The 24,884-nt window shown below is 55.5% G+C and overlaps 2 protein-coding genes across 7 annotated transcripts in view; both read left to right on the top strand.

Annotated features, from left to right (window-relative positions):
- The window catches only part of AP2B1 (adaptor related protein complex 2 subunit beta 1), a 75,999-nt gene extending 62,846 nt beyond the window's left edge, over positions 1–13,153 (top strand). For all 5 annotated transcript variants that reach the window (XM_021550983.2, XM_021550980.2, XM_021550982.2 and 2 more), the window contains 4 exons: positions 936–1,020; positions 1,754–1,840; positions 9,821–9,975; positions 10,963–13,153. In XM_021550983.2, the coding sequence (XP_021406658.1) occupies positions 936–1,020; positions 1,754–1,840; positions 9,821–9,975; positions 10,963–11,037 (402 nt within the window). In that variant the 3' untranslated portion in view covers positions 11,038–13,153. The remainder of the gene's footprint in view (positions 1–935; positions 1,021–1,753; positions 1,841–9,820; positions 9,976–10,962) is intronic.
- Positions 13,154–16,169: 3,016 nt separating this feature from the next.
- RASL10B (RAS like family 10 member B) lies at positions 16,170–24,581 on the top strand. 2 transcript variants are annotated; one of them, XM_021550993.2, is made up of 4 exons: positions 16,170–16,224; positions 18,166–18,498; positions 20,970–21,014; positions 21,665–24,581. In XM_021550993.2, exons 2-4 carry the CDS (start codon positions 18,283–18,285, stop codon positions 21,998–22,000), a joined length of 597 nt encoding a protein of 198 aa, XP_021406668.2. In that variant the 5' UTR covers positions 16,170–16,224; positions 18,166–18,282; the 3' UTR covers positions 22,001–24,581. The 2 variants fall into 2 exon arrangements, with proteins under 2 accessions (XP_021406668.2, XP_021406667.1); XM_021550992.2 differs by having other exon boundaries at positions 20,890–21,014.
- The last annotated feature ends 303 nt before the right edge of the window (positions 24,582–24,884 follow it).

The raw sequence follows: 24,884 nt of genomic DNA, 5'->3' as shown, positions 1-24,884 counted from the left end.
ATGACAGGCTCCCACTGTGTGGGCTGACTGGGGAGGGCATGAGAGGCATGGAAATAAAGACCAGAGCTGCCTTTTCCTGTGCTGTGTTTTGGCAGTGCACCTCTCAGACCTCCCATTTGCTCCTGCTTGTCCCAGCAGCTCTCAGCCTGGGGAAAACTGTTAGCAGAGATTAGTGGGGAACATGGCAAGTGTGTGTGATAAAGACAAAGCAGATAAGGGTAAACTCCCTGGCTGGTGGAGTTTAATGACACTGAGAATTAAGTCTTTTGTCAAGTGATCTTTTGTTACCTGATTGCTCTGTAGCAGGGCTTTCTTCTTCCAGGAATCAACACCCTGCACATATTCCCTATTTAGATTTTACTGAGGGAAAGGCAGGAATCTTGGGAGATGCTGCAAGGAAGATGCAGGCAATGGACCCACTTGAGGCTTTCTAGAAAGTGTCTGGACTGAGACAGGACTAATCAAAGAGGTGAAAAATAAGGAAATGAAGGTGAAAATGAAGAATGTTGCTCAGGGGTTTGGAGCTGGGGAATTGCAAGAGTGAATGGCAAGGAGGGGTGATGAAGAAGCTGATGGGCAGTATGACAGACACTACAGTGCAACCAAGAGGTTGGGATGTACCTGGGAGGTGTAGGGAAATGGGGAGAGGGAAGGGCTGGACAAGAGCAGAGAAGAGCCAGGATGCTGCTGTGAGCCCCTGAGTGGAACTGGCTCTGAAGCAGCACAATAAAAGGTTCACAGGAACAGACTGGGCAGCTTCCAGTGAAAATAGAGCAGGGGACTGGTCCTTGTCTGAAACTGCCCAGGAGCTCAGTACCATCCCATTCAGAGCTGGCCCCTGCTCAGACAGCACTCCAGGGTGATGAGACTGGGTGTGATCCCTTTGGTGTTCCAGCTGAGACTCTTTAACCTCCTTGGGTTTTTTTCTGTGACAGGTGGCTGTGAAAAACAACATTGATGTCTTTTACTTCAGCTGCCTAATCCCTCTCAACGTGCTCTTTGTGGAGGATGGCAAAATGGGTGAGTGTTCTGGGGTGTGTGGTGAGCCTCCTTCAGCCAGGCTGTGCTCCCAGCTGGCTGCAGGTGTCTCCTGGCTCAGTTTCACCTGTGCCTTAACCTTCAAACCATTGCACCTCAGCAGGTCTGGTCTGGTGGCCTGTCCCTGTTGTCCTCCAGCTCCAATACTGCCAGAGCCCAAGTCCCCTCCTCTCATTCTCTCTGCCAGACAAAGGGTGGATCTGTTTTCTTTGAAGCTGGTTTTTTTTTTTTTTTTTTTTGTATTTGTTTTGGTTGGGCTTGTTGTAGTTTTGGGTTTTTTTGATGGTTTGATTCACTTGAATGGTTCTAGAATTTGCCCTGTACCATTTTCACTAGAATTGGTGTATTCCTAGTCACCTTTATTAAATTTTTGTTTGAATTAGCTGGAAGTTGCTAGAAAAGCAGCTTTCACTAGCATAATCCTAAATGTGTGGATCTCCTTCCTTCTTGTCAAATCCTGCATCTTCTTGGCTTGTAAACAGCTCCTATGGCAAAGACTATCTCTCTTTTGGGGGAGGCCAAAATCCATCAAAGCTTTGCTGCTTTTACAAAGAGATTGAGGTAAATCCAGGAATAAATCCTGGATCTGACCCCAGCAGGGCAAAAAGTTAGCAAAAGCCCTTTTGTGTGTCTACCCTGGAACACTGTGGTGTGTTAATCAATGCTGGGGTCCTGTGAGGATCCAAGAGTGCTGAGGGGTTTTTTTTGTTTCTAGAGCGCCAGGTCTTTCTTGCAACATGGAAGGATATTCCAAATGAAAATGAGCTTCAGTTCCAGATTAAAGATTGTCACCTGAATGCTGGTGAGTAGCTTCATTCTGCCATGCTGAGAGCACTTTTTAATGTATTGCCATTAAAAAGCACCTTATTAATATCACCTTAATAAAACAGGCTGATGGCTAATGAAGAGGTAAGTATTGCACTTTTGAATAGAACAGCCTGGGATCCTAGGGCTTGTTTCAGTCAAAAACTTTAGCTGGGTCTCCATAAAAGCACATCTAAAATCCCAAGTCTTTGATTTGACCGATCTGTGTCTTCCTTTCATTCTGGACTTTGTATTCTTGTTTTTCCCTTTTATACTTTGCTTCCCTGCAAAGCTGCTCTTTAAATGGAGCTGAATATGGTGTTGGGGCTGTTCAGCAACCCTGTCCTGCTGCTGTGAGTTTTGATCAAAGTGTTCCAGCCCCACTGCATCCCCTGGGCCACTCACTTCACCTTTTGCAGCTTCTTTCTTCTTTCTGTTGTGAAAGATTTAACGCTACTGACACTACAGGGTGTTGGAGGAGGACAGGCCATGTGGGAAGGGTCTGCTGTTGTTAGCTGAGATCTTGATGCATTTGGATCATGCTTAGTCCTGTTCAGTTTGTTTGGCTGTAGAGCTGCCTCTGTGAGCATCTTGTACGTGTGACCTTACTACGGCTGAAGGATAAGGGAGTGTAAAAGAATGGAATGGGGCCAGCTCAGCAGCTCTGCTCCTGTTCTGGAGGTTCTGGACAGGAGCCAAGTGATTCTACCAAAAGCTGCTCTGTTTCACAGATGAAAGAAGTGTCCCTATTGATTACCAACCCTGTAACCTTTTTATTCTCTCATGCCTGCTATTATACAATGAACACCCTCGTGCTTCAATAGCAGACAGAAACCATGAGTCTCTTTGTACTCATAATTATTACTATTTTGGAATATAAAAGCTGGAGCACGCAAGAGGAGGGGAAAAATAGCAGCTGTTGGACCTTATGACTTGATTTCACTGTGGGGTTTCAAATAAGAACAACCTCTGTGCCTTCCCCAGTCCTGCCTCTTCTCCTGACTGAGCTTGGCATTGCCTCTCCCCCTGCACTGCAGAGCTGCTGCTGCTGCCTTCTGCCCTGGCCATGCCATGGCTGAATGCAGGGCTCTTTATCTCCAATCAGAAACACTGGAAGCTGCTCATTTTGGTGTTGAGGTGCTGGCTGGAAGGAGATGTGGTTGGGAAGATTGGTGGTCCTGCAGCCTGACCTTCTCCTCCTCCCTCTGGAAGAAGATGTTACGAAACGTGGAGTGACAGAATGCTCCCCATTCCAAAAGGGTTTGCCAGCTCAGGGCCAGACTGCTCAGAGGAGAATAAGTTACCAGCTGTCAGGAAGAGCAGGGAGCACCAGGCAGTTCCTCTCAGTGGGATCTGCAGCCTTTCCCAGGGAGGAACGTGGCTGCAGAGCCTCTCCAGAGCACAATCCATCCCTTGGGATGCTCAAGGGATGCAGGACCTGCCAGGACCTGCCAGCCTCTTTGGCAGAAGGTGGGTCTCACCTCATAAACAGATTCCAAACACTCCAGCCACTGAGGCTTCTGTTCCTGTGTTTCCAGCTGCTGACACCTCCTCCCTCTTGCAACTCCTGCTTGACCAGCTGGGCTGGGGCACGGGGCAGGCCAAGAGCTTGCAGGAGAGGAAACTAGGGAAATCTTTGTGCTTGCCCCTTGTATTTTTTCTACCAGTGCAGCCCTGACTCAGCCTGCTCACATTGATTTCCTACAGGCAGTAACCTCCTCTAGCTCAGACCATCCTTAGAGCACTAAGCCTTGCTTGCACAAGGATCAGCCAAATCCAAAACCCATGGAGTGCTGGGATTCCAGCATCCTCAGCGGTGCAGCATGGCAAGTGAGACACTAGGGCAGAGGCAGGGCAGGCTGGGTAAAATCTGGTGGGAGCTGAGTCCATCTTCTAGTTTACACCAGAGCAAGGGTGTGTGCCTGGCCATGTGCCTCAGTAGGGTGATAATTCTTCAAGATTCACAATCTTGATTGTTTAAATCCAGTGAAAATAGAAACTATCCATTCTTCCAAGAAGAGCAAGTCTGGATATAAAATCTTTAGGAACTTGATCCTTGTGGAGGAAGGGCTGATTCTGTTGCAAAGACTCTCCTCTGGGAGATGTGTAACCCCAATAAAGCTCTTGATTTGGGCTGTCAGTGGTTGTGCTCTTTGCAGGTTTGCAATGCACTCGTGGCACAGCTGCACAAAACTCTGCAGATTCCAGCAGCTCCTCAGCAAACCTGAGCAGAGACTGGGTTTGTGCAGCCCTCCAGCACAGGGAACAGCTCTGGAGCACTGCTGGCTCCTTGGAATGAGCTGTTATCCCTGCTGGGATCTGCTGGGATCAGTCATTCATCCCTAGCCTGAGCCTACCCACCAGGTGGTGAGTGCTCAGAGACACCATTCATGTCTCAGCCTCACTGATCCCAGCCCAGTGACGTGAGTGGAGCTGGAGCTAAAAATACTCTGCTCCCAGAGCTGTGCCCTAACACAGCTCCAGCAGCCACTGGGAGCTGTGTGGAGCAGCTGTGCTGGGAGAGGCTGGTCAGGAGTGTGATCCCTGCACCCTCAGAGCCTGGCTCTCCTTCTCCCATTTCTCCTTCTCCCAGCTGCAAACAGCCTTTGCTTTCCCGAGTTCTCACATCTGTGCTGTGTGAGGAGCAGGGCTGAAGTTCTGTGTAGATATCCTGGAGGCCCTGCAGGGCAGTGAAGCAGGGAGTGCTGCTCTTTTTCAGTGGAGAAACTGAAATTTTAATTTCTTTCTCTCTGAACACCCGGCACTTATTCCCTATTTAGCTGTTACGAAGGGAAAGGCAGGAATCTTGGGACATGCTGCAAGGAAGATGCAGGCAATGGACCCACTTGAGGCTTTCTAGAAAGTGTCTGGACTGAGACAGGACTAATCAAAGAGCTGAAAAATAAGGAAATGAAGGTGAAAATGAAGAATGTTGCTCAGGGGTTTGGAGCTGGGGAATTGCAAGAGTGAATGGCAAGGAGGGGTGATGAAGAAGCTGATGGGCAATGTGACAGACACTACAGTGCAACCAATAGGTTGGGATGTACCTGGGAGGTGTTAGGAAATGGGGAGAGGGAAGGGCTGGACAAGAGCAGAGAAGAGCCAGGATGCTGCTGTGAGCCCCTGAGTGGAACTGGCTCTGAAGTGAGTTGGGCTTGGAACAAGGATTTGTTGGGGGCTGGGATTTGATGTGTCAGAAAAGCAGTGTGTGAGTTTCTTGTGCATCAGAGCTGTCTGTCACAGTGCAACAGTCACCTAACAGCACCTCCTGTGCAAACTGCAGACTTCTCTCCAGGTTATTGCTTTTCCTCCTTCAAACAAAAACGAGATAAACACAGACAGCAGAGGAGCTGCTGTGGGAGTCTGTGCTCCCAGGCCTTTGTAGGTAAAAGATCCATCCTGTGCCCACAAGGCAAGCCAAATAGGATTGGTTTGAGCTTTGGTGGCTTGCAACAGGGATGGCAAAAAAAGCTCCTGTCCCTGGCAGCTCATCCCAAAGCACTGAGCAACCAGAAAGTCTTGTTGCAGGTAGCCCAGAGCATGGAAGTGAAGCCAAGGAGAAGGTGCAGGCTGTGGGATGAGGAGCAGGTACCTGTAAGTGGGAAGTGGGGTCTGATCTGTGGGCTGATCTGTGTCTCCACCATCTTTGCTTCCCAAAAAAGCAAATCCTGCACCTTTGAAGGTAATCCCACCATTCCCCAGTGACTCGGGGGTGCTTAATTCTGGATTTGGGGCTCAGGTTCCCAGTGGTGAGAGATGGACCTGGCCTGAGGCTGTTCCTGAGGGCTGCAGCTCTCTGGCTCTGGAGGAACAAGTCCCTCTGGAGCTCTATCATGGGGCCAAGGTGTGCTTGGGATGCCCTGCACATCTTGAATTCATCAGAGCTGTTCTGTGCATCAGCCTCTAAGGAAAAGGCTGGGAAAGTTCCCTGGAGAAAACTTCATTCAGAAATAATGAAATCACAAGCCTAGTATTCTCATCTCTTTTTAATCCAGTGCTAAATTAATTTATTTGGGGTTTTTTTTAATGAAAATACATTAATCTAGTGCATGAAAATAGATTCCTTAACTGTTATAGCTCAAATATTCTGGGTGCTGTTGGTGCAACTGAGGTTTCCCCTGTAACTGAGTGTGCACTGAGGCTCAGTTTGCCTTGTTTACACTGGGTTTTATTCAACATGCTAAGTTTGACTGAATTCTAAAGGATCACTACATTAGGATATGCAAATCAGATGAGCTAAATGTTTTTCTTTTTCCTAAACACTGCTTACCCAAACCTACAGAGTGAAAGAAGATGAGCTGACTTGCACATAGAGATTGCCTCCCATTTAATGGTACTCCATCAGTTGCTGTGCTGTCCAGCACAGGAATTTTGGTTTTACTTGTTCCTTACTGGTCCACAATTTGGTGTAAAGCAGCAGCTTTCATGTTTGGAGTTGAACGTGGCTTTATTGGTATGCAGTGGTCACTTTGTTTTCCTCCCCCAAATAATTTGCTAATGCCAGAACAAAGAGAAATTGGATTTTATTTTGATGAAACAACCTGGGGGATAATAATACACAAGCTTGCATGGTATGTTTATTTTTTCCTCTATGTGCAAATCTTGTGGCTGATAGTTTAATAAATTACAGAACTGGTGCATATTGCATTTCTTGGAAATGAATGTACTGTCAGAACATTGCCCCAAGTGCCTCCCCACTGGATCAGCCTGTGCTTGGTATTTGAATGCAGTTCTTGCCTGGATGCTCAGAACCATCCAGGTGCTGCTGGAAATGACACAGGGATGTTATGGGCTATCACAGCATAAAATATCAGCATTAATTATGCCTTCTGATACAGAGTGCTTGTTGCAGATTGCCACGAAGGTCAAACAAGGTGTGTGGTCAGTGTTGGCTCTGAGTTGTGCCTGTCCTTTGTGCAAACCCCCTGCCAGGTGCTCATCTTGGCTCTCTGAGTTCAGATGTGAAGTTCTTAAGCTGGTGGGCAGAAGATTTAAGCTCATCCTTTGCTTTACCCAGGAGAAAAGTGCTGTTAAAAAAGGATTGGGTCCCTTCAGTGCCAAGGAGGAGACCTTGTGAGCTGTTCCTCCCTGTGTTTCCATGTGCACTGCTTGGCTGAGGGACTGAGGTCAAGAATTCTGTTTAGAAAGGAAAACACAAGGAAAACAAACCAAGCAAACCAGCCCTGAAAGCTGGGCTGGTGTCAGAGGCTTCCCTGGCCTGGGGGATGGCCAGACCTGCCTGTGTCCTTCCCTTGTGCTTCAGGAGAGTTCTGAGAATAAACCTTGAGACCACAGAAAGTTGCTGTGCAGGGCCAGGTGTGCCTTGTGCTGCTTTGCTGAAGGACTTGTGTGCTCTGCTTTGCAGAGTCCCCAGAGTCACCCAGCCCTGCTCCTGCCTCCCTGAACTCTGGGGGCCCAGGCTCAGCTCCCTGCTCCCAGCAAGATCTGCCTGGGTTTATTTTCTTTTATTTTTTTTTTTAATAAAGGCTGTGCTGTCACATGGCATTAGCGGTCCTGCCTTCAGCCAGCCACAGCCTGCCACTGTTGCTTAGCAACTCTGATGATCTCCAAAATCCAAATTGCTGATACTCCAGAGCACAGGAGGGATGGGAGCTGCTACCTGGGGGGAGAGGGGCTCAGTTCTCACCAGGCCCCAAATCTCTGCTTGAAGAGGGGGCAGGAGGGTCAGGCAAGCCAAGCATCAGCTCCAGCCTGCTCACCATTGCTCTGGCTGAGACAGGGCATCTTTTGGTGGGGCTTTCTGTGCTCTTTGGAGGATAAGTGAGGTCAGGGGAGCAGAAAATAGGCTTCATAGGGTTTGCCCTGCCTCATTTCCCTCCCTGTGTCCCCCTACAAGCACATTCCTGCTCTGAAATCTGCTCCTCAGTAGAGGCTGGGGATGTTTCCATGGCAAGAGGAGCCATCACATGAAGATTGTGGTGTAAGAGCAGCTTCTCTGTGGCTGTCTCACCTGCTGAGCTCCCTGGACACAGCTCCCCTGCTCTGCCATCACACCCTGTGATGGGGTAGCAGCCAAAATTGCAGCTTCTCATTCCAATCCTGCATCCCTGCTTCCCAGGGAATGCCTTTACTCTGACAGAATCTCCCAGCAGACGGGAGGCTGCTGTGGCAGGTGTCAGGGTTGCTGGAGAAAGTCCTTGCAGGTAGTTCCACCTTCAGGATGCACGTCCAGAGGGGTGAGGTTTAACCACAGCCTGTCAAAATGGGGCAAACAAAATCCCATTTAATACCAGCAACCCTCTCAGACAAGGCTGTCCTGTCTGAGCCTGTGCTTGTGTTGGACACTGTGCCTTCCCAAAGGGCAGGAGCTTCTTGCTGATGGCTTGGGAGCATGAGAATATGAGAACTGGGGATTAATTCCTGATGGGTGATGTCTTTGCAGCTTGGATTAATCCCAGGTATGCTCCCTGTGAGCAGGGACTGCTCTGCACTGCCCATTTCCCAAGTCTGGCTGAGTTTATTGTGGAGAGGAGGAGTATGGGTGGGAGGAGGAGACAGGCAATGAGGGGTTTTAAGCAAAAGATCTCATTAGTTACATATATCTGCCAGTTTCCATAGTAACTGGGGAAGAGAGGAAGCCTAAATCTGAGTGAGTCTGGGTAGCTGCATGCCTGAACCATCCTGGACCTGCAGGGAGCTGCTCTGGAGCCCAGGGAGCAAAGGGATGCAGCAAAGGGTCCAGGCTGTCCTGGGGAGAGGCAGTGGACCCAAGTGTCTGCATCAGGGTGTGGATTTGCCCTTTGCTTCCTCCTCCCTCCATTCCCTGGGGCATGAGCAGGCTCTGCTGTCCTCTCTGCAGTCCCTCAGCACAGACTGGTGTCCACTGTCAGATCTGGCACCCTGTGGATCTCCGTGTCTGTAGGTGCAGGGATGGATTAGAGCTGCGTGGTCACTTTGTGCTGCTCCTCTGCTGCTGTCCTGCTCCCTGTGCTCCATCGGATGGATCCCACATTTCCAGTCTCTGGCCTTTCAGTGCAAATTGGTTTTAGGCTGTTTCTCTCCTGCATTTTTTGTCAGTAGTGCCCAACCTGATCTGAATGACCCAGCTTAGAAAAGTGTTCCACCTGCCCCAGCAAGGAGTTAAATTTCTCTTGCTGGGCACCAGGAATTGGAATTTGCCAATGACGCTTTGGGATCTTCCACCCAAAGTGTGACTGTGCCCCTTTACAGGTATCCACAGCCTGATGTTTGCTCTGTGCTGAGGAATCCCTTGGCATCTAGGGGCTGCTGGTTTGGGTCCTGGTGTTCTGTGTATTTGCCTGTTCTGGTTTCCTCAAAAAGTTCCTTAGAAATAATGTGTGTGGCAATGATACCCATCCAAGTGTGCAGGAGAAATCACACCTCCTCTGCAAGGGCTGAGGTCAGGCTGTGTGTTAAAACTTGTACCACAGCCCCATGATGTCTAGAGACACTGTCTGGGGGCGAGGTTTACCCTTCCAATTAATTGCTTTTTTTAAAAGGGAAAGGATTTTTACTACCTTGTAGGACATTGATTTGGCCAGAAGTGTCTGTGTGTGAGTGAAGTAGGAGGGAGCTCTTGTGGCTGGGACAGGACTTCAGAACCTGAGCAAGCCTCAGGCTGTGAACTTTGTTCTTTTCCACCTTCATCTTCTGACTTTTTGGCTGCCTGTAGATGGATGGGGGTTGTAGAGAAAGCAGAGTCCTCTTCCCCTCTGAGTAGCCTTTAAAGTCTCACCTTAATCAAGTCCTGATTGACCTAGGGCAGTGAGAGCCCTGCAAAATGGGCAAAGACTTACCAAGAGATCACATCCTGAAGGGAATGAGGTGGGTCCATGGAGAGAACTGGAATTTTTTTCTTCTTGTGTCATGTGTGCTCCTGTCCCCAGGGAAGGAGCTGCGCCCTTGCATCCTGGGAATGCTCCCCAGGGCTCTCCTGTCTCTGCAGATGATGGATCTGAACTAACAGATGTCTTTTTTTTCTCCCTTCCCTCCAAAGACACTGTCTCCAGCAAGCTGCAGAACAACAATGTGTACACCATTGCCAAGAGGAACGTGGAGGGGCAGGACATGCTCTACCAGTCCCTGAAGCTCACTAATGGCATCTGGATCCTGGCCGAGCTGCGCATCCAGCCCGGGAACCCCAACTACACGGTGAGGGCTCCCAGCAGAGGGCAGGGCACAGCCTGGGCTCCTGCTGCCTCCCCCACACACTGAGCTCTTCCTCCCTGCCCTTCCTCCCTCCCTGCTCCTTGGTGTTGAGGGAGATGCTGTTGATTTGGCTGGAGGGGTGAGGAGCAGCAGAATTGCCCTGCTCTGTCACCAGTGAGCTGGGACAGTGCCTGCTCAGCAATGAGCAGTGACTTGCCAAGGTTGCCCAGAGATAAAGCCAAGAGATATTAGCAAGGATGCATTGCCAGGGTGCCCTTCCCCCTCTTATAGACAAGGGGAAATTTATGCCCCGCCGTGTTCCCGGCTGTCTGTGGCCCTGCGCTGGCACCAGCCCGGGGCTGGTGGGAAGATGCTCTCTGTCCTGCTTCATGCACCCCTGTGACTCTTCTCTTTGACTTCACTGCCCTTCTGAGGGACCTGTGTGTCTCTGGTATTAGAGGATTTATCTCCTGTTGGAAGCTGTGCCAGGAGTTTAGAGAGAAGTCTGGGGAGCTGCGGGGTGAATGTGAGCGTTGGAAGGTGATTTAAAGTGTTTGCACAAGGTTTGATGCTGCAAGCCTGGTCTCAGCCTGATCTTTGCTTTAGAGAGGAGTGACAGCCAAGTTTGTGTCCATCAGGACTGAGTAGCAGATCCTTAGAAGCCCTTGGGTTTAGTGCTGTGATTTGCAGCTTGAGGACAAGCCCAGCTCCCTTGTCTCAGTTTGGGACCATGTCCCCTTTCTTCCTGCCTGTGGGGCCACCTCCATTTGCTGAGAATGTGGGAACCCCACAGTGGGAGTTTGCTTTTGTTTTCCTCCTGCTTACAGCAAGCTCTGAAAGGGCAGCTTGAGGTTGGTGATGAAGAAAGGAGGAATATTTTGTGTGATTGTCAGCAGCCACGTCCAGCCCACTCCCAGCTGCCCTTGTGGCCGTGGCAGGACGCCCTGCCCCCCTTTGCCCCAGCACTAACCTCTCCTCTCCTCTCCACAGCTCTCCCTGAAATGCCGAGCTCCAGAAGTGTCCCAGTACATCTACCAGGCCTACGATGCCATCTTGAAAAACTAACAGGAGGTGGAGCCTGTGCCTCACCCTGCAGAAGGAGGGGGGAAAAAGGGGTCCCCAGAACCTCCTTCACCGCCAGCGCAGGGGAGAAGCACTCGTAACTGGAAGCAGCTGTATTCATGTGTAGGATTTCAGTCAAAGGCACTGATTAAACAAGGTAGCAATTAGTATCCACGTGCTAACGATGATAGGGAACAAACCCCTTTGGTATTTTTAGCATCCATGGAGTTTGTAACCACTGCTTCAAACTATTCCCATGTCCCCCTTGCCCCTCACTCATCCGTTCTCGTGGGCTTCTCTCCATTTTGTGCCAATGTTCAGTGTTTTCTAAATGGCTTTAGGTGTAGTTTGGATTTTGTAAAATAACTGCTCGTTGGAAAAACAAAAAAACACCGAGCAAAAACCACACGTCTGCTCATTAAAACAAGGCAAAAGTGTCGAAAACATAACACTGAACTTTATTTTATATTTTTATACTTTTTTTTTTTGAGTTTTTCTATTGTAATTGGCTTAAAGGGAAGGTGATTGCAAGGAAGTCTTGAGAGCCCTGCAGGGACATGGGGCTCTAGCAGGGTCATCATGGCCTCGGGGAATTAGGAACAGAGCCATCAGTTGGGTCCTAGAAGGGGGATGGAGCCCTAAGGAGGGGTTTTTATTACTCCTGTGCTGGCTTCGATGGTGTTTTCACTCCAGCCACCTCCCTGCCTCATGAGCTGGTGATTTGAGGAGTGAGGCTGCTTTTGTGGGGGGAGGAGCAGCAGGCCTGGATGGGTAACAGGCCAGGGTGGATGAAATGAAGGAAATGAGCCTGTTCTTAGAGCAAAAGGCTCATGCCAGAGCTCCAGGTGTGGTCTATGCATCCTCACCCATGTACAGCCCCTCTTCCTCCTCTTTCTGTGCCTGCTGAGGCCCAGCTGCCTCCTCAGCCATCCCTGAGCTGTGCCCCCTGTCCCAGCACTGGCCCTGGCAATTCCCAGGCTCGTGGTGGCACATCCAAACGTGGCACTGCCACTTCCCTGCAGTGTCAGCCAGGCCTCCACAGAGAGGGGCTGCTGCTGGCAGTGCCCCAGGCTGCCAGGGGAGTGGAGTGCCTCTCCCTGTTGCCATGCTGCCCCCAAAACCCCAGGCTGGGCATGGTGGGAGATGGTTTGGGCTTGGCAGTGTTTGCTCCCTGCCTGCCTGGGGCACTCAGCTTCCAGCTGAGCTGGGTGGAGCAGCTCATGGAAGAGTTTCTCCCTTGGACAGCTCCATTCTTTGTGCTCAGAGACACGCAGTGGCCAGAGCCAGCCAGGTTCCTGCTCTGAGTCCCTGTCCCAAGCAGCCCCATGCCCTGGCCCCTCTGTTCCAAGCTGTCCTTTAGAGCCAGGATTGTTTCCCTTCCAGCCCACAGCTGTGGACTCGCCCCATTGCAATCACTCAGTGCTGCAGCAACAGCAGTGAAAGCAAAGCCTCTTGCATGTCCCTGCTCCATCCATAGCTTGTCCTGCTTAATCCAAGCCCCAGTCCAGCACAGCCTCTCCCTCCCCAGCATGCTTGGACATCTCCTCCCCAGCTAACAAAGCTCTTTGTGTAGCAACCCCCCTGTTGTCCTTTTAGATGCCACTTTCACAGTCAGTAAACGTTTCACGGTGGGAGATTGTTCATCAGGGCTCTGGCACTGACTGCAGCCAAGAAACCAGTGCTGGGAAAAGGTCACAGTGTCCTGGGAGAGGCTCCAGCAGGACCCAGGAGCTGCACGACCCTGAGGAAGGTGGTGTCCCTGTGTAGGAACCCCTGTGCTCTGGCTGGGGGAAGAACGTGGGGCAGAGCTGGAGCAACCCGTGATTTGCTCCAAGCCCTGCGGGTGGAGTGTAAAAGTCATTAACAGAGCAATTAAGGAAGCACCAGTGGTACTGAGTGCGGTGCTGTGTGTGGGGCAGGGAGGGGAAAGCAGCTTCGAGGTGGGGAGGGGTTGCTGAGCACCCCCTTCTCTTGCCAAATTCCTTCCCAGCTTTTGGGATGGGTGTCTCAGCCCGGGGCAGAGCTCGTGGTGGCGTTCCCTCTGCCCCTGCTCGTTCGAGTGTTTGTGTTGCTCTTCAGGCTTTGCCTGCCCTCCGTGTCAATAAACTCATTTCCACGAGGCTCTGGCTGCGTGTGGCTCTGTGGCAATGGGGAGAGGAGCCATTCCCCTGATGCTGCCTCTGCCCAGGGGAGCAGCAGGGCTGAAGGCTGGATTTGGTGGGAAGGAGACTCTTTGCTCACCAGGCTTCTTCTTCAACCAGCCACTTCTACAGCACAGAACCCCCAAATTTGGGACTGGCAAGAGGAGGAGCCAACAAGTTTCCTTGGTGCTCCAACAGCTGCTTCTCATCTCAAAGGGCAGCAGGGACAGATTCAGATGAGGAGCAGAAGATGGATGTACCCATTTAGCCCTTCTGGGGCTCCAGGGGGGCTCTGTGTAGTGTGACCTGTTTTCCCTGTGGTGAAATGATAAAATCCTGGGAGTCAGTGATGTGTTTGGATTGCTTTATGCTGCTGTTGTTTTTCAGAGGGCTTTTCCATCTCTGGTCCCATCTCAAGCAAGATGGGTTGGGCTGCAAAACCTCTGTGCCAGGCCAGAGCCAATCTTGGGCAGCCCCAAACTCAGTGCTTGAAGTGGCCAGAAATCCAACAGAACAAGCAGCAGAGTTCTGGGGTGTTGCTCTGGAGCAGGGTAACCTTTTCCCTCACCCTGCCCAGCCTTGGCTTAGCAGCACCTGGATTTTGGGACCTTCTACCCTCTGTGGAGGGCAGGTGTCATGTCAGCCAGTGTTGCCCTGCCCTGGGATGGTTTTGTGTTAGAAGCAGGTGCATGTGTCAAGTAACAACAATGACAGGCTGGCCTGGGGTCCCTGATCTTGCTGCTGTGTCCCTTCATGCATCCCTGGTATGCCTGGGATGGGATCATCATTCCCTGCTGGGTGAGCCTGGAGCAGCATTCGGCCCAGCAGGAGCAGAAGCTGCTGTGGGATGTTCAGGGCTCTGCCCTGTCAGCTGCTGTCCCTTCATGTCCGTGGCAAAGGGAAAGGTTTCATCCTCCCTCCCTGTTCTGCCAGAGGCTCCTCGGGAACGAACTGGTCTTCGCTGCTGCTGTGGGTTTGCAGGCACTGTGCCCTGTCAGCAGGGACACACCAACCCCCTGGGAGCTGGCCTTGTCATTAGCAGTGTCACCCGTGGGGCTCAGGGGACGCAGGTGATGCTCCCTGAGCTGGGAACTGCCAGGGGGGTTGGTCCCCACAGCCTTCCCTGCTCCTGAGCCACGCTGTGCGACAGAAACCTCCTGAGTTGTTCCTTGCTGCTCTGGCTGGAGCTGGGGCAAACCTGCTGTGCTCCCCAAAATCCCTGCTGTGCTCCCCAAAATCCCTGCTGCTCCCACTCACACCCGTCCTGCTCTGTGCCAGGGACAGCAGGTCCCTGAGCCCATGATGGGCTCCAGGGGAGACAGGGACTCAGGGGAGGATTTTGGATCTGGCTGAGGCAGGAGCTGACCATAGCCACCAGCTCTGCCTGTCCCCTGCTGCCACCTGCACATCAGGACACGGGAACTCTTGGATGGATGATTTTTGGTTTGCCTCCGACTCGTGTCACTGAGACTGGGATAAACCTCCCGGCCAGCAGGGACATGCCAGGATCCAGCCCCACTCCCCTCCCCCCCATCCTCGTATATTAAATTTCACACATAAAACTGCAACTGAAGAGCATCTCGGAGGGAACTGCTAAAAATAGCCCCGAGGCTGGAGCCTGAATTGTGCAGGAGAGTTCATGTGCAGCCCGATCCCTGCGCTCTCCCAGAAACATTCCAGGGCTGGCGCTGCTTTAGGCGATGCGGGGAAGGGGAGCGGCTCTCGGGCTGCTGGTAACCCCAGGGACACACAAATATTCCCCTGCCGCGAGCATCGGGCAGCTCTGCAGGGAGACAATGCCGAGATCTCCGCCAGCCCGGGAGCAGCGTGGTGAGGGGGCTGGGACCCCCTTTGCCTGGTGCTGTACCAGCTGCCCTTGTGCCCGCCAGCCGTGGGGCTGTGTCCACCGTCCCCTTGTCCCCCAGGAGGGATGTGGCGTTGTGTTTCCCCCTGCACCCCCTCCTCAGCCCGGAGATGATGTTTTTTTCCCAGCCGAAGGTGCTGACGAGGCTGGGGGGAGCCCGGCCGAGCTGTCGCCGGGGCTCGGGCTCGGCCAAGCCCGTGCGATCGCGGCCGGACCCGTGCGGACACCTCGGTGCTCGCCGGTGTCTCAGGCAGCCGGAGTGGGGCTCGGGGGCTGTTCCAGGAGCAGAGGGGTGCAGGGAGTCCATCGGCAGCGTGTCCCGGGGGCCTGGACCATGTTCCTGGAGGTGCAGCCAGCATCTTCCCTCTGTCCAGCACGCAGGTAAACGCTCCGTGCGGGGTGACCCAAAAATGCAGACGGCGCAACAGAAATGTCCCTCCTTTGGTGGGGCCTGCCAGCAGCCTGGGCTCAGGGTCCCGCGGGCACAGAGAAAGCCCCAGCCCCGCCCGCGGGCCAGGGCCGGCACGGGAGGAGGCGAAGCGACGTGCCCAAGAGCACAGCGAGCAGCGCCGGAGGAGGGAAAGGCTCCCAGGGAGGGCTCCTGCCCACCTCCCCCGGAGCCCGGCCCGCGGGACTCGTCCGCGGTGGGCATGAGAGCCGGGAAGGGGTGACGCCGCTGCACCCAGCACACTGCAGGGGGGACATGGGAGGGTCTTTTCCCATCGGCGCCTCCCCAGAGCCCCGGGAGAAGCCGGTGTCTCTGCTGGATTCCTGCGGCTCGCTCTGTGCATTCCCTGCCTCCTTTCCCTCCAGGGCACTGCCCGCATCCTTCCCGGGCATCCTCTGCATCCCTGCCTGGGCAGAGCCTCCTTCCCTCCCCGGGCGCTGCCTGCATCCCTGCCTGCCTCCCTCCCTCCATCCCTCCCCAGGCTGCCCGCCTCCCGCCTGGGCATCCCCGCCATCCCGCCGGGCGCCGCCGCCTCCATCCCCGCCCGGACACCTCCGGCCCCCGCGCCGTGCCCCGGCCGGGCTCCCCGCTCCCCGCCGCCGCCCCCCGGTGTGGCCGCGCCGGGCGGGGGCCGGGCCGGGCCGGGGCTCTGCAGCGGGGCCGCCCGCCCCGCGCCGGGCTCGCCGCATGGCTCCGCCGCCCGCCGGGGCGCCGCCGGCCCGGGCCGCCGCTGCCAGGTACGGGGGATCCGCCGGGAAGGGCAGGACGGGAGGGGCGAAGTTACCGCTGGGCAGGGCCGGGGGTGGCCGCGATGCGGGGACAAGGGGGAAAGTTGAGCGCCGGTGCTCTCCGCTCCCCTGTGCCCGCCGGCACGGCGGGTGCGGCTGTCGTCCCCCCTCGGCGTCCCTCGGTCCCCTCCGGCCCCAGCGACCCAGCGCGGCCGGAGCATCCCCGGGCGGGTCTGGATGCGGGGGGTGCGGGATGTGGGGGGCGGGATGCGGGGTGAGGGAAGCCGCCCCCGCCCCACGGGGCTCAGGGGTTGCTCCTTCCAGTGCCCCAGGCGTGGCAGCGTGGCCAAGGTCGCAGCGGGGGCCGGAGCCACCTTCCCCGGGAGCCCCCTGCGAGCCCCCGCCCGGCCCTGCAGCCCGCGGAGCCCGGCCTGCTGCTGAGCCGCGGCTGGTCCCTGCTCCGCCACCCCACCGTGGGGTGCCCCGAAGGGTCCCCCCGCTGTGCCTCAGTTTCCCCTCAGGAGCTGCTTGTAGGGCCGGGGACCGTCAGGTCGGGCTCTGATGTTTTTGGGGTGCGCGTGCCAGCACAGAGGGCGATGAGGTTCTGGCGGAGGCACAGCGGGGCTCAGCCTGTGCCCCAATTCCAGGGACCCCTGCGGGCATTGGGTTTCCAGTTGTGCCGCTCCATCACCCTCCAGCCCCGCAGAGGAGCTGGGGACGCTGCTGGGAGGAGGGAGGGTTGGTGGGGACGGGGCTGTCCCTGCAGCAGGGTGGCCCCCGGGACCTGCAGTGACAATGCTGTCTGCTGGAGGAGAAAGGCCCTGGCAGGGTCGGGCCTGGGGGCTCCTGCACCCCCCATGTCCCTGCATCCGGCACAGAAACCTTCCCACTGCCAGGGCTGGGGACAGCCAGCACCCCGGGGACAGTGCCAGCAGCACGGGGGGACAAGTCCCCGGTCCTGGCGTGCGGGGGGTGAAGATGGTGTGAGCCGTGGCCCAGCCGAAGGGATCCGGGCAGCTTGGCCATTCCAGCACCCAGCAGCGGGAACCGCTGTGCCCAGGCTCCCCCTGGGGTAAATAACCTCCATCAAACAAGCACAACGGGGTGTTCGAACCTGACACTTTCAGCTGCTGCCCTGCACTTCGGGGATGGTTTTTAGGGAAAATGGGCCAGAGCGTCAGAAATTGGTCAAAGCATCCACACTTTGGGACAAAGCCCAAGCTGCTTCCTGGGGATGAGAGCGAGTGAAAGTGCGACCCATCCCCTCGCCTGTGCCAATCCCGGCACAGCTCCTGGTCGGGAGCCCGGTGCCAGGGGGTGTTCGGACTCCTCAGACTCAGCTCCCACATCCCTGGGCGTGGGTTATCCCCCGTGTCCCCACACCCGTGGGCCCTGCCCCGTGTCCCCCCGGCCTCAGCACACGCGGTGGCTCTGGGCTCACCCTGTCAGCTGGCTTGCAAATGAGTTCCCATCAAGTTAATTACCCAGCCGCTCAAAGCCTGAAAGGAAACGCTCGAGCTGTCGCTCGCAGGCGCACAGCGATCTCCCCCCGCCCGGCAAAAGGCAATTCTGGCTGTCCAAGCGGAGGGATGATGGATTCCCCGGCTTGGGACAGCACCGGCGAGGAGCAGCTGGTGCCAGTGGCCGTGGGCTGAGTCCCCAGCACAGCCTGGGACCCTGCTGCTGCCGGGCTGAGCAAACCCTGACCCGCAGACAGGTGCTGAAAGGGCTGAATGTGCCTGTGAGAACCTTCCTGCAATAAAGTTCACTCAAATCCTGGCTCTCCCTGGCTGCTGGGGTGGGAAGCTCCAAGGGAGACCCTGAGGTCTTGCAGTGCCAAGGCCCCTGGGTACATTGCCAGCTCCAGCTCGGAAAAACATCCCCCGCAGCAGCCCCAGTGTAACTCCAGGGTTTCTCTCGGACCTGACCAGCTTCTCCTTGGCCTTGCAGTGACGGGGAGCCCCGGAGGGGAAATGCATCCTGAATGGGGCTGAGGCCCCCTGCTCGGGAATATGCAGCCTCGGCACCGCGGAGGCAGCACCAGGGCAGCGGCCGGCGTGCGGCGGGATGGTGGCAACCTTCAAGATCGCCGTGCTGGGAGCCCAGGGCGTGGGCAAGAGCGCCATAGTCCGGCAGTTCCTGTACAACGAGTTCAGCGAGGTCTGCGTGCCCACCACGGCCCGCCGCGTCTACCTGCCCGCCGTGGTCATGAACGGCCACGTCCACGACCTGCAGATCATGGACTTTCCCCCCATCACCGCCTTCCCTGTCAACACCCTGCAGGTAGGGGGGCACCCGAGGGGTCTCCACCTCTGGGGGTTTGCGGTGACCCCCCCGCCCCTGGTGGGGTTTTGCTGTTAAATTCTGTGGGGTTCCGGTTCTGCTTTTCCCCTCCAGGTCAGGGTTTGGTTGCTAAATGAGGGATTGTGTCCTCGTGGATACCGGCTGAGCAGGTCCAGGATAAATTGTGTTTAAAGTCTGGTGACAGCAAACACGAGAGAAGTGGCATCCCACTCCAAGGAGTGTAGCTCTGGCATTGCCCACAGCCACGTCCGGCTGGGGTCCTGGAGCACTGGGATCCAGTTCCGTGGCTGTCAGAGCCAACAGAAGAACATCTGGGTGAAAGCCAGGGGTTCCTGGAGAGCCAGAGCCCTGATGCACCCACTGCCCAAGCCAGGCAGGGCTTGTCCACTCCTGGGAGCAGCCACCACCCCCTCCAGCATTGCCTGGGCTTCTCCCTGGAGCTCTGAACCCACCACTCCTCCTCTACCCCCTCAGGTGCTTCCAGAGCACCCCCAAAAGGCAGTGTGGGGTTGGGAAGTGTTACCAGCAGTGCAAACAACTTCTGGGTGGAATTAATGGGGGAAAAGGGGGTGTTGAGCTCATGCTATAACCCCACTCCCAGGGGAACAAGTTGTGTCACCACTGTGGGGAAAGGAGCCAGAGGTTCCCAGCTGTGGCTGCAGTGCCACCAGTGGGGCCACCTCAATTAGTTACAGTGTCCCTGTCCCCAACAGGGCCAGAGTCACAGGGGCCATAAAGTGCTCCAAGAGTCCCTGTAGCATCAGGCAGGAGGTGAGATGAGCACATCAGGGGCGAGGAGAAGGTTTAAAAATTAATGGGTGAGTGCAGGGAACGAAAGGTCAGCGTGAGAAGCAGCCTGAAATAGCAAAGGGTAATTTATTGACACGGCAGCCGATGCTCACACACTCCATTAACTCCCTGCCTTGCTGCACTCCAGAGGAGGCAGCCTCTGGGAGCAGATGGAGGTTTCCAGGGAAGAGAGGGTGATCAGAGGGATGGCTCCCAGGGGAAAGGAGAGGGCCTGCTGAGGGATGCGGCTCTGGCTGCTGGGAAACATCGTGGGCTCAGCTCCGTGCCAGGAGAAGCATCCCTGCAGTGCTGTCCTGGAAGAGGAGCAGGAGCCAGTGGCTCCCTGACATCCTGCTCCTGCAGTGCAACACTTCTCCAGCTCAGGCACCCCAGGGAGCCTGCACTGCGTGAGGAAAGCCATGCTGACACCACAGGGCCTGAGCAAGCTGCCCCAGCCTGGTGACATCGCTGCAGTTCCTTGTCTCCGCATGTATCAGCACTCAGAGGAGCCCAGAGGCTGCTGCTGCATCCCCCTGCATCCCTGAGCATCTCCCCAGCATCTCCCCTCGGTGCACAGGGAGGGGCTGTGTCACTCTGTGCCACTCTGCTCCCTCCCAGCTCCTTCCCCTCTGTGATGGAGATCAACCCCCATCCCAAAACTCCCCTTTCCCCTTCTCATTCTGATCATAAACCCGGGAAGGGCTGAATCATGGCTCTGCAGGGGTCTGCTCAGGGAGAAGTGATGCCTTTCCTCCCTGGAGAGCCTTTCTCCTTTCCAGAGGCACCCAGGAGGGTTTTGCAGTGCTGCCTGCAGGGGCTGCCGTTCCCAGTCCCACTGCTGGGATGGGAAAGTGCCTGAACTGAGGCAGACTTTCACTCATTGCATGAAAAAAAAAAAAAATCCAGTTGTTCCCAGAAACCCAAGGGTTTCCTAACAGCATGAATTTCTCACAGCTCCAGATTTTGGCTGCAGAGAGGCCACTCCTGCCTGCCTCTGCCCTGGATCCACATCTTGCTCTCACAGACTCAGTTCCTGAGCAGCCTCTGCTCCTCTTCTGTCCCCATGTCCCCTCCAGACAGACCTGCTGTCACCTTCCTCCTCTGGCCCACAGAGCTGCTGGTGCATCACCCTCCGACCTCAGATGGGGCTTAGCATCCTCCTCACCTGCCCTGCTCCAAAAACCAGCGTGCATCACTAATTAACACAGCTAATTAGCAGCTCTGGAGGATGAAGCTCTTCACGCAGGGCAGGGGGCTGCATTCAGCCCCACTCTGTGCTGTAATTGGGCTGCAGTCCTCCCTCAGGAGTGTAACTGGGGCTGACAAATCCTGTTAGCTCTGCCCTGGGTTGCCGGGGGGGATAAGGGATCTCCGGGGCTGGGGGAGGGCTGCAGAGCTGCGGGGGCACACACAGATGGGCCAGGGCAGGGCAGAGCCGGGGGCTGGGGGTCGGGGCTGGGGAATGTGCAGCCCCCCTGCTGCCTCCTTGGGGTGCCCACCCCCGGGACAGGGCAGGGCAGGGCATCCCCCGGGCACAGGAACCAGCCTGAGCCAGGCTTGATCCCTCTGTGCCCCTTGCAGGAGTGGGCAGACGTGTGTTGCAGGGGGCTCCGGAGTGTCCATGCCTACATCCTGGTCTATGACATCTGTTGCTTTGACAGCTTCGAGTACATCAAAACCATCCGCCAGCAGATCCTGGAAACAAGGTAGGGATGGCTTTGGGATCCCCGCGGTGGCACAGCCCCGTGGCTCCTGCCAAGGGAGCTTGGCACCACGGGGGTACATCCTGGCATCACAGATGAGATATCAGACTGGCACAAAGCCCCTTTGCAGCCATGGGAGCCCAAACACCAAGAGAGGAGCAGGACACCAGGCAGGCTCCTCTGAACCCAAGGAGGGCTGGAGGATTCTCTGCTACCAGCCCCAAAAACGAGCTGCAAAATGCCCAGCAAAGGGTCAGAATTCCTTCCTCATTCCTGACAGAATTCCCAGGAAAGCAGAATTAGCTGCCCTCTGTAAGATTCCACACCAGCAACACATCCAACACCCTTCACTTCACATCCACACCTTTCACTCTTACTCCAAGAGAGGAAAAGCAGGGTTAAGGTTGGCAGGGATTTGAGGAGCCCGACTGGGAGCTGCCTTTCATTCTGGCTCTGGATTTGTGCATTAGTGTGCCCGGCAGGCATCCCCGGTTCTGAGCCCCGAGTGAGCCCTGGGGATGCGCGAGGGGTGGCTGGCTGTGGAGAGGGACGAGGGGACGAGGCACGCTTTCCTCGGAGCCAAGAGCCCTTTTGGGATGGGCTGAGCTCTGCTGTCACTCTGCCAGCCTCCAGTCACCTCCCGCCCTCCGCAGGGTCATCGGCACCTCGGAGACACCCATCATCATCGTGGGCAACAAGCGGGACCTGCAGCGCGGCCGGGTGATCCCGCGCTGGAACGTCTCCAACCTGGTGAAGAAGACGTGGAAGTGCGGCTACATCGAGTGCTCGGCCAAGTACAACTGGCACATCCTGCTGCTCTTCAGCGAGCTCCTCAAGAGCGTGGGCTGCGCCCGCTGCAAGCACGTCCACACCACCATCCGCTTCCAGGGCGCGCTGCGCAGGAACCGCTGCACCATCATGTGAGCCCCCCGGCCCGGGGTGCTGCTGGGGACCCCAAAGTGGGCATGGTTCTGCTCCCCGAGAAGTAGGAGCTGCGTTGGAGGCACCTCGGGGGTTGCTGAGGTGACATTTGGGGATGGGGTACCTTGGGTGGAGCGGAGCAGGGGGTGGCCGGGCTGCCTTGGCTGAACCCTGAGCTCTCTGCAAGCTGCCAGCGCTTGAGGCCGAAGCCATCCCGGGGGTTGTACACCCTCGGGGGGTGCCAGATTTTGGCTGTCGGTTCATCCTTGCCAGGTCCTGCCCTGGTGCTGCCTGCCTGCCTCGCCTGCTCCCGGGAGGGAATTTTCCAGCACCTGCATCCCGGTGCTCTGGGGGTGGTTCTGTCTCTGGAGCATAGGGAAACAGGAGTTCTGCTTCTCCCCTTGTGCAGCTGGGATTTCTCCCTGTGGAGGGCAGAGCAGCCAGGTTACACGGACTGTCTTTTGGTTCAGGTCGGGTCAGATTTCCCGGTGGAATTTCTGGATGAAAGCAAGAAAGGGGGAAAAAAACCTAAATCCCAATCCTGCTCCTGATATCCCCGGGAGCTGGGTTCTGCCTTCCCAGGGCTCTGTGCTCCCCTCTTCCCAGCACAGCCCCAGCACAGGAAGGTTTCTCCTTCCCCCAGTCTGTGAACAGCAAATAATTTGGGAATACTCCTTGCCGGGCAGGTCACCCCTCTGCTACCTCTCATCCTGGGCTCAGCAGGTGATGGCTTCACCCCATCCCTTGGGTGTGCAGGGCAGGTGGGCATCTCCCGGGGTGTCCCCACATTCTCCGGGGTGTCTCCGCAGCCCCCGGGGTGTCCAGGGAAGGTGGGCATCCCCTGGGGTGTCCCCACAGACCCCGGGGTGTCCCCACAGACCCCGGGGTGTCCTGGGCAGGTGGGCATCCCCCAGGGTGCCCCCACATCCCCCTGTGCCCCTGGCAGCACCACCAGGCCCGACCCTGCCGGGTTTTCCCACAGGGATGTTGCCTTGGCAGCAACAGGGAGCTGGAGCAGCACTTCCAGTTGCATTCTTGTTTTTTGGGTTTTTTTTGTTTTTTTTTTTTTTTCTCTCTGCATATCCCTAATAGGAAAGTGAGCCCCTCTTTTTTTTTTTTTTTTTTTTTTCTTTTCATTATTATTTTTTAATCTTCTGGTTTATGTTTGCACCAGAGCTGCAGCTCACCTGCATCCTGCCCTGCAGGGCAGGTTGGCAAAGGGCAGCCCCTGTTAGGAAATGATGATGGGGTGGTGAAGGGAGAGCAAGATGCCAAGAGGGTCGTGGTTTCTCCATGGCTGGTCCCTGTGAGACACAGGGAAACGCCATCCTCATCTCCTGAGGCAGGATCTGTGTCTGATCCATCCTCCAGCAAAACCATCCCTGTGCTTCCTGCTGTCACAAGGAGATGAAGGGGTTCAGCACTGCTCTGGGCAGCAAAACAGGACACCCAGCCATGGCCAGGTGTCCATGGCCCAGCAGCTCCACTGTGCTCTTGGAATTGCTTCCCATTAAAGGCAGCTCCAGCTGAGCTCCAGTGCCTCTCACCATCCCATCCCCGCGCCAGGGCTGGGGGTGCATCCTGCTCCCCCCTCCCTGCTTGGGGAATCAAACCCCTTGCTCCAAAATTTAAAAAAAAAAAAAGGGAAAAAATTAGGAAAGGCAATGTGGGGGCACGGGTCCATCCCAGCCAGGAAGGGCAGTGGCATTGTCACCATCCCTCACCTTCATGGCAAACCCGGCTGCCCCGTCCAAGCTCATCCTGTCAGGATTTATTAACACATGGGAGTCCACTTATCGATCCCTGGCTAGAGCTTTATCCCTCCAAATTGTCGGAGAAGGAAATTCCTTGGTAAATGCTAATAATAAAGCATTTATAAAGTGCTCTGACGTACACATATCAACGACTAAGCCAATACATTGTTTGTTATAACCCTGTAGCCTGCAGTTTATAGCACAATTAGTTACAGGTTTTTATAGCATCTATTTAGTATTTTGAAGAAAAAAGAAAAAAAAAGGTTATAAATATAATTGTTATATTCTATTGTACTTTATAGACAGAGGAAGTTATATTAGTAATAATAACAACTCTCACTGCTTGGACAGCATTTCCCAGCTCCCGGGAAAACGAGGGCTACAAAGAGTTACTTTCCCAAGAGCCCAGGAAGGGGCAGTGGTGGTGGTGGCACCCTGGGTGCAGGCAGGGGAGCCCAGGCTGGCAGAGCCGAGGTGTCCAGGCACAGGGGTTGGAGCACACGGCAGCAGGGCAGCAGCCACGAGCACCCTACTCACACCTTACTACAGATTTACCACTCACCCAACGCCACCCTGGTCCTGCTGACAGCAACCTGGGCCTGGCACAGGCTGGGATGTCCCCGCTGCTGTGCCCAGGGCAGTGCCAGGTTTCTGCCTCCCCGTGCTCATGGAGGTGATGCCTGGGTTTGGTTTGGCCCCACCAAGGATGTTTCCCTGTCCCTGTCCTCCTCCTCCTGCCCCAGTCAGCATCCCAGTTGCCTGGACTTGGCTTTCCTTTCCCCCCTGGACTCCTTGTCAGAGATTCCCGAGGTGTCTACACCGCCTGTGACGCCCTGCACCTCCTTCTTTGAAATTGAATTAAAAATCAGGTCTGTCCCCCTTGTTCTGTACCAGCCTCAGGAGTGTTCTTGCCAGCAGGTTTTGCATTCCCGCAGTCCCAGCGCTCACATTTGCTGCTCCTCTGCAGGGAAGTGGGGCTGACTTCATCCTCTCGTGGAAAATGAGACTCTCTTGGGCATTGTGGGGTTCTCAAGGGGACGTTTGCTGTGCCCACATCAGGATTATCCTCTCTGCCTCCCCACCCGCACAGGAAAGATGTGGAAATGGAAGAGCTTTGGCACATCTCTATTGCACAGACGGGATTGCTGGGTCCGTGGCTGCGGGCTGGGGGTGCAGCAGTGCCTGCTGTGACCCCCTG

Source organism: Lonchura striata, chromosome 20, assembly GCF_046129695.1.
Source record: "Lonchura striata isolate bLonStr1 chromosome 20, bLonStr1.mat, whole genome shotgun sequence".
NCBI classification, from domain to species: domain Eukaryota; kingdom Metazoa; phylum Chordata; class Aves; order Passeriformes; family Estrildidae; genus Lonchura; species Lonchura striata.
Note: the sequence above shows the minus strand (reverse complement) of the source record. Positions and strands in the feature narration are given on the sequence as shown.

What these genes read in the sequence shown, in the direction of transcription:
- RASL10B (XM_021550992.2), top strand. Translation starts at nt 18,283, where the DNA reads ATGGTGGCAACCTTCAAGATCGCCGTGCTGGGAGCCCAGGGCGTGGGC. An exon ending in TCCCTGTCAACACCCTGCAG is followed by an intron (nt 18,499 to 20,889) that starts GTAGGGGGGCAC and finishes TGCCCCTTGCAG; the next exon opens with GAGTGGGCAGACGTGTGTTG. An exon ending in CAGCAGATCCTGGAAACAAG is followed by an intron (nt 21,015 to 21,664) that starts GTAGGGATGGCT and finishes CGCCCTCCGCAG; the next exon opens with GGTCATCGGCACCTCGGAGA.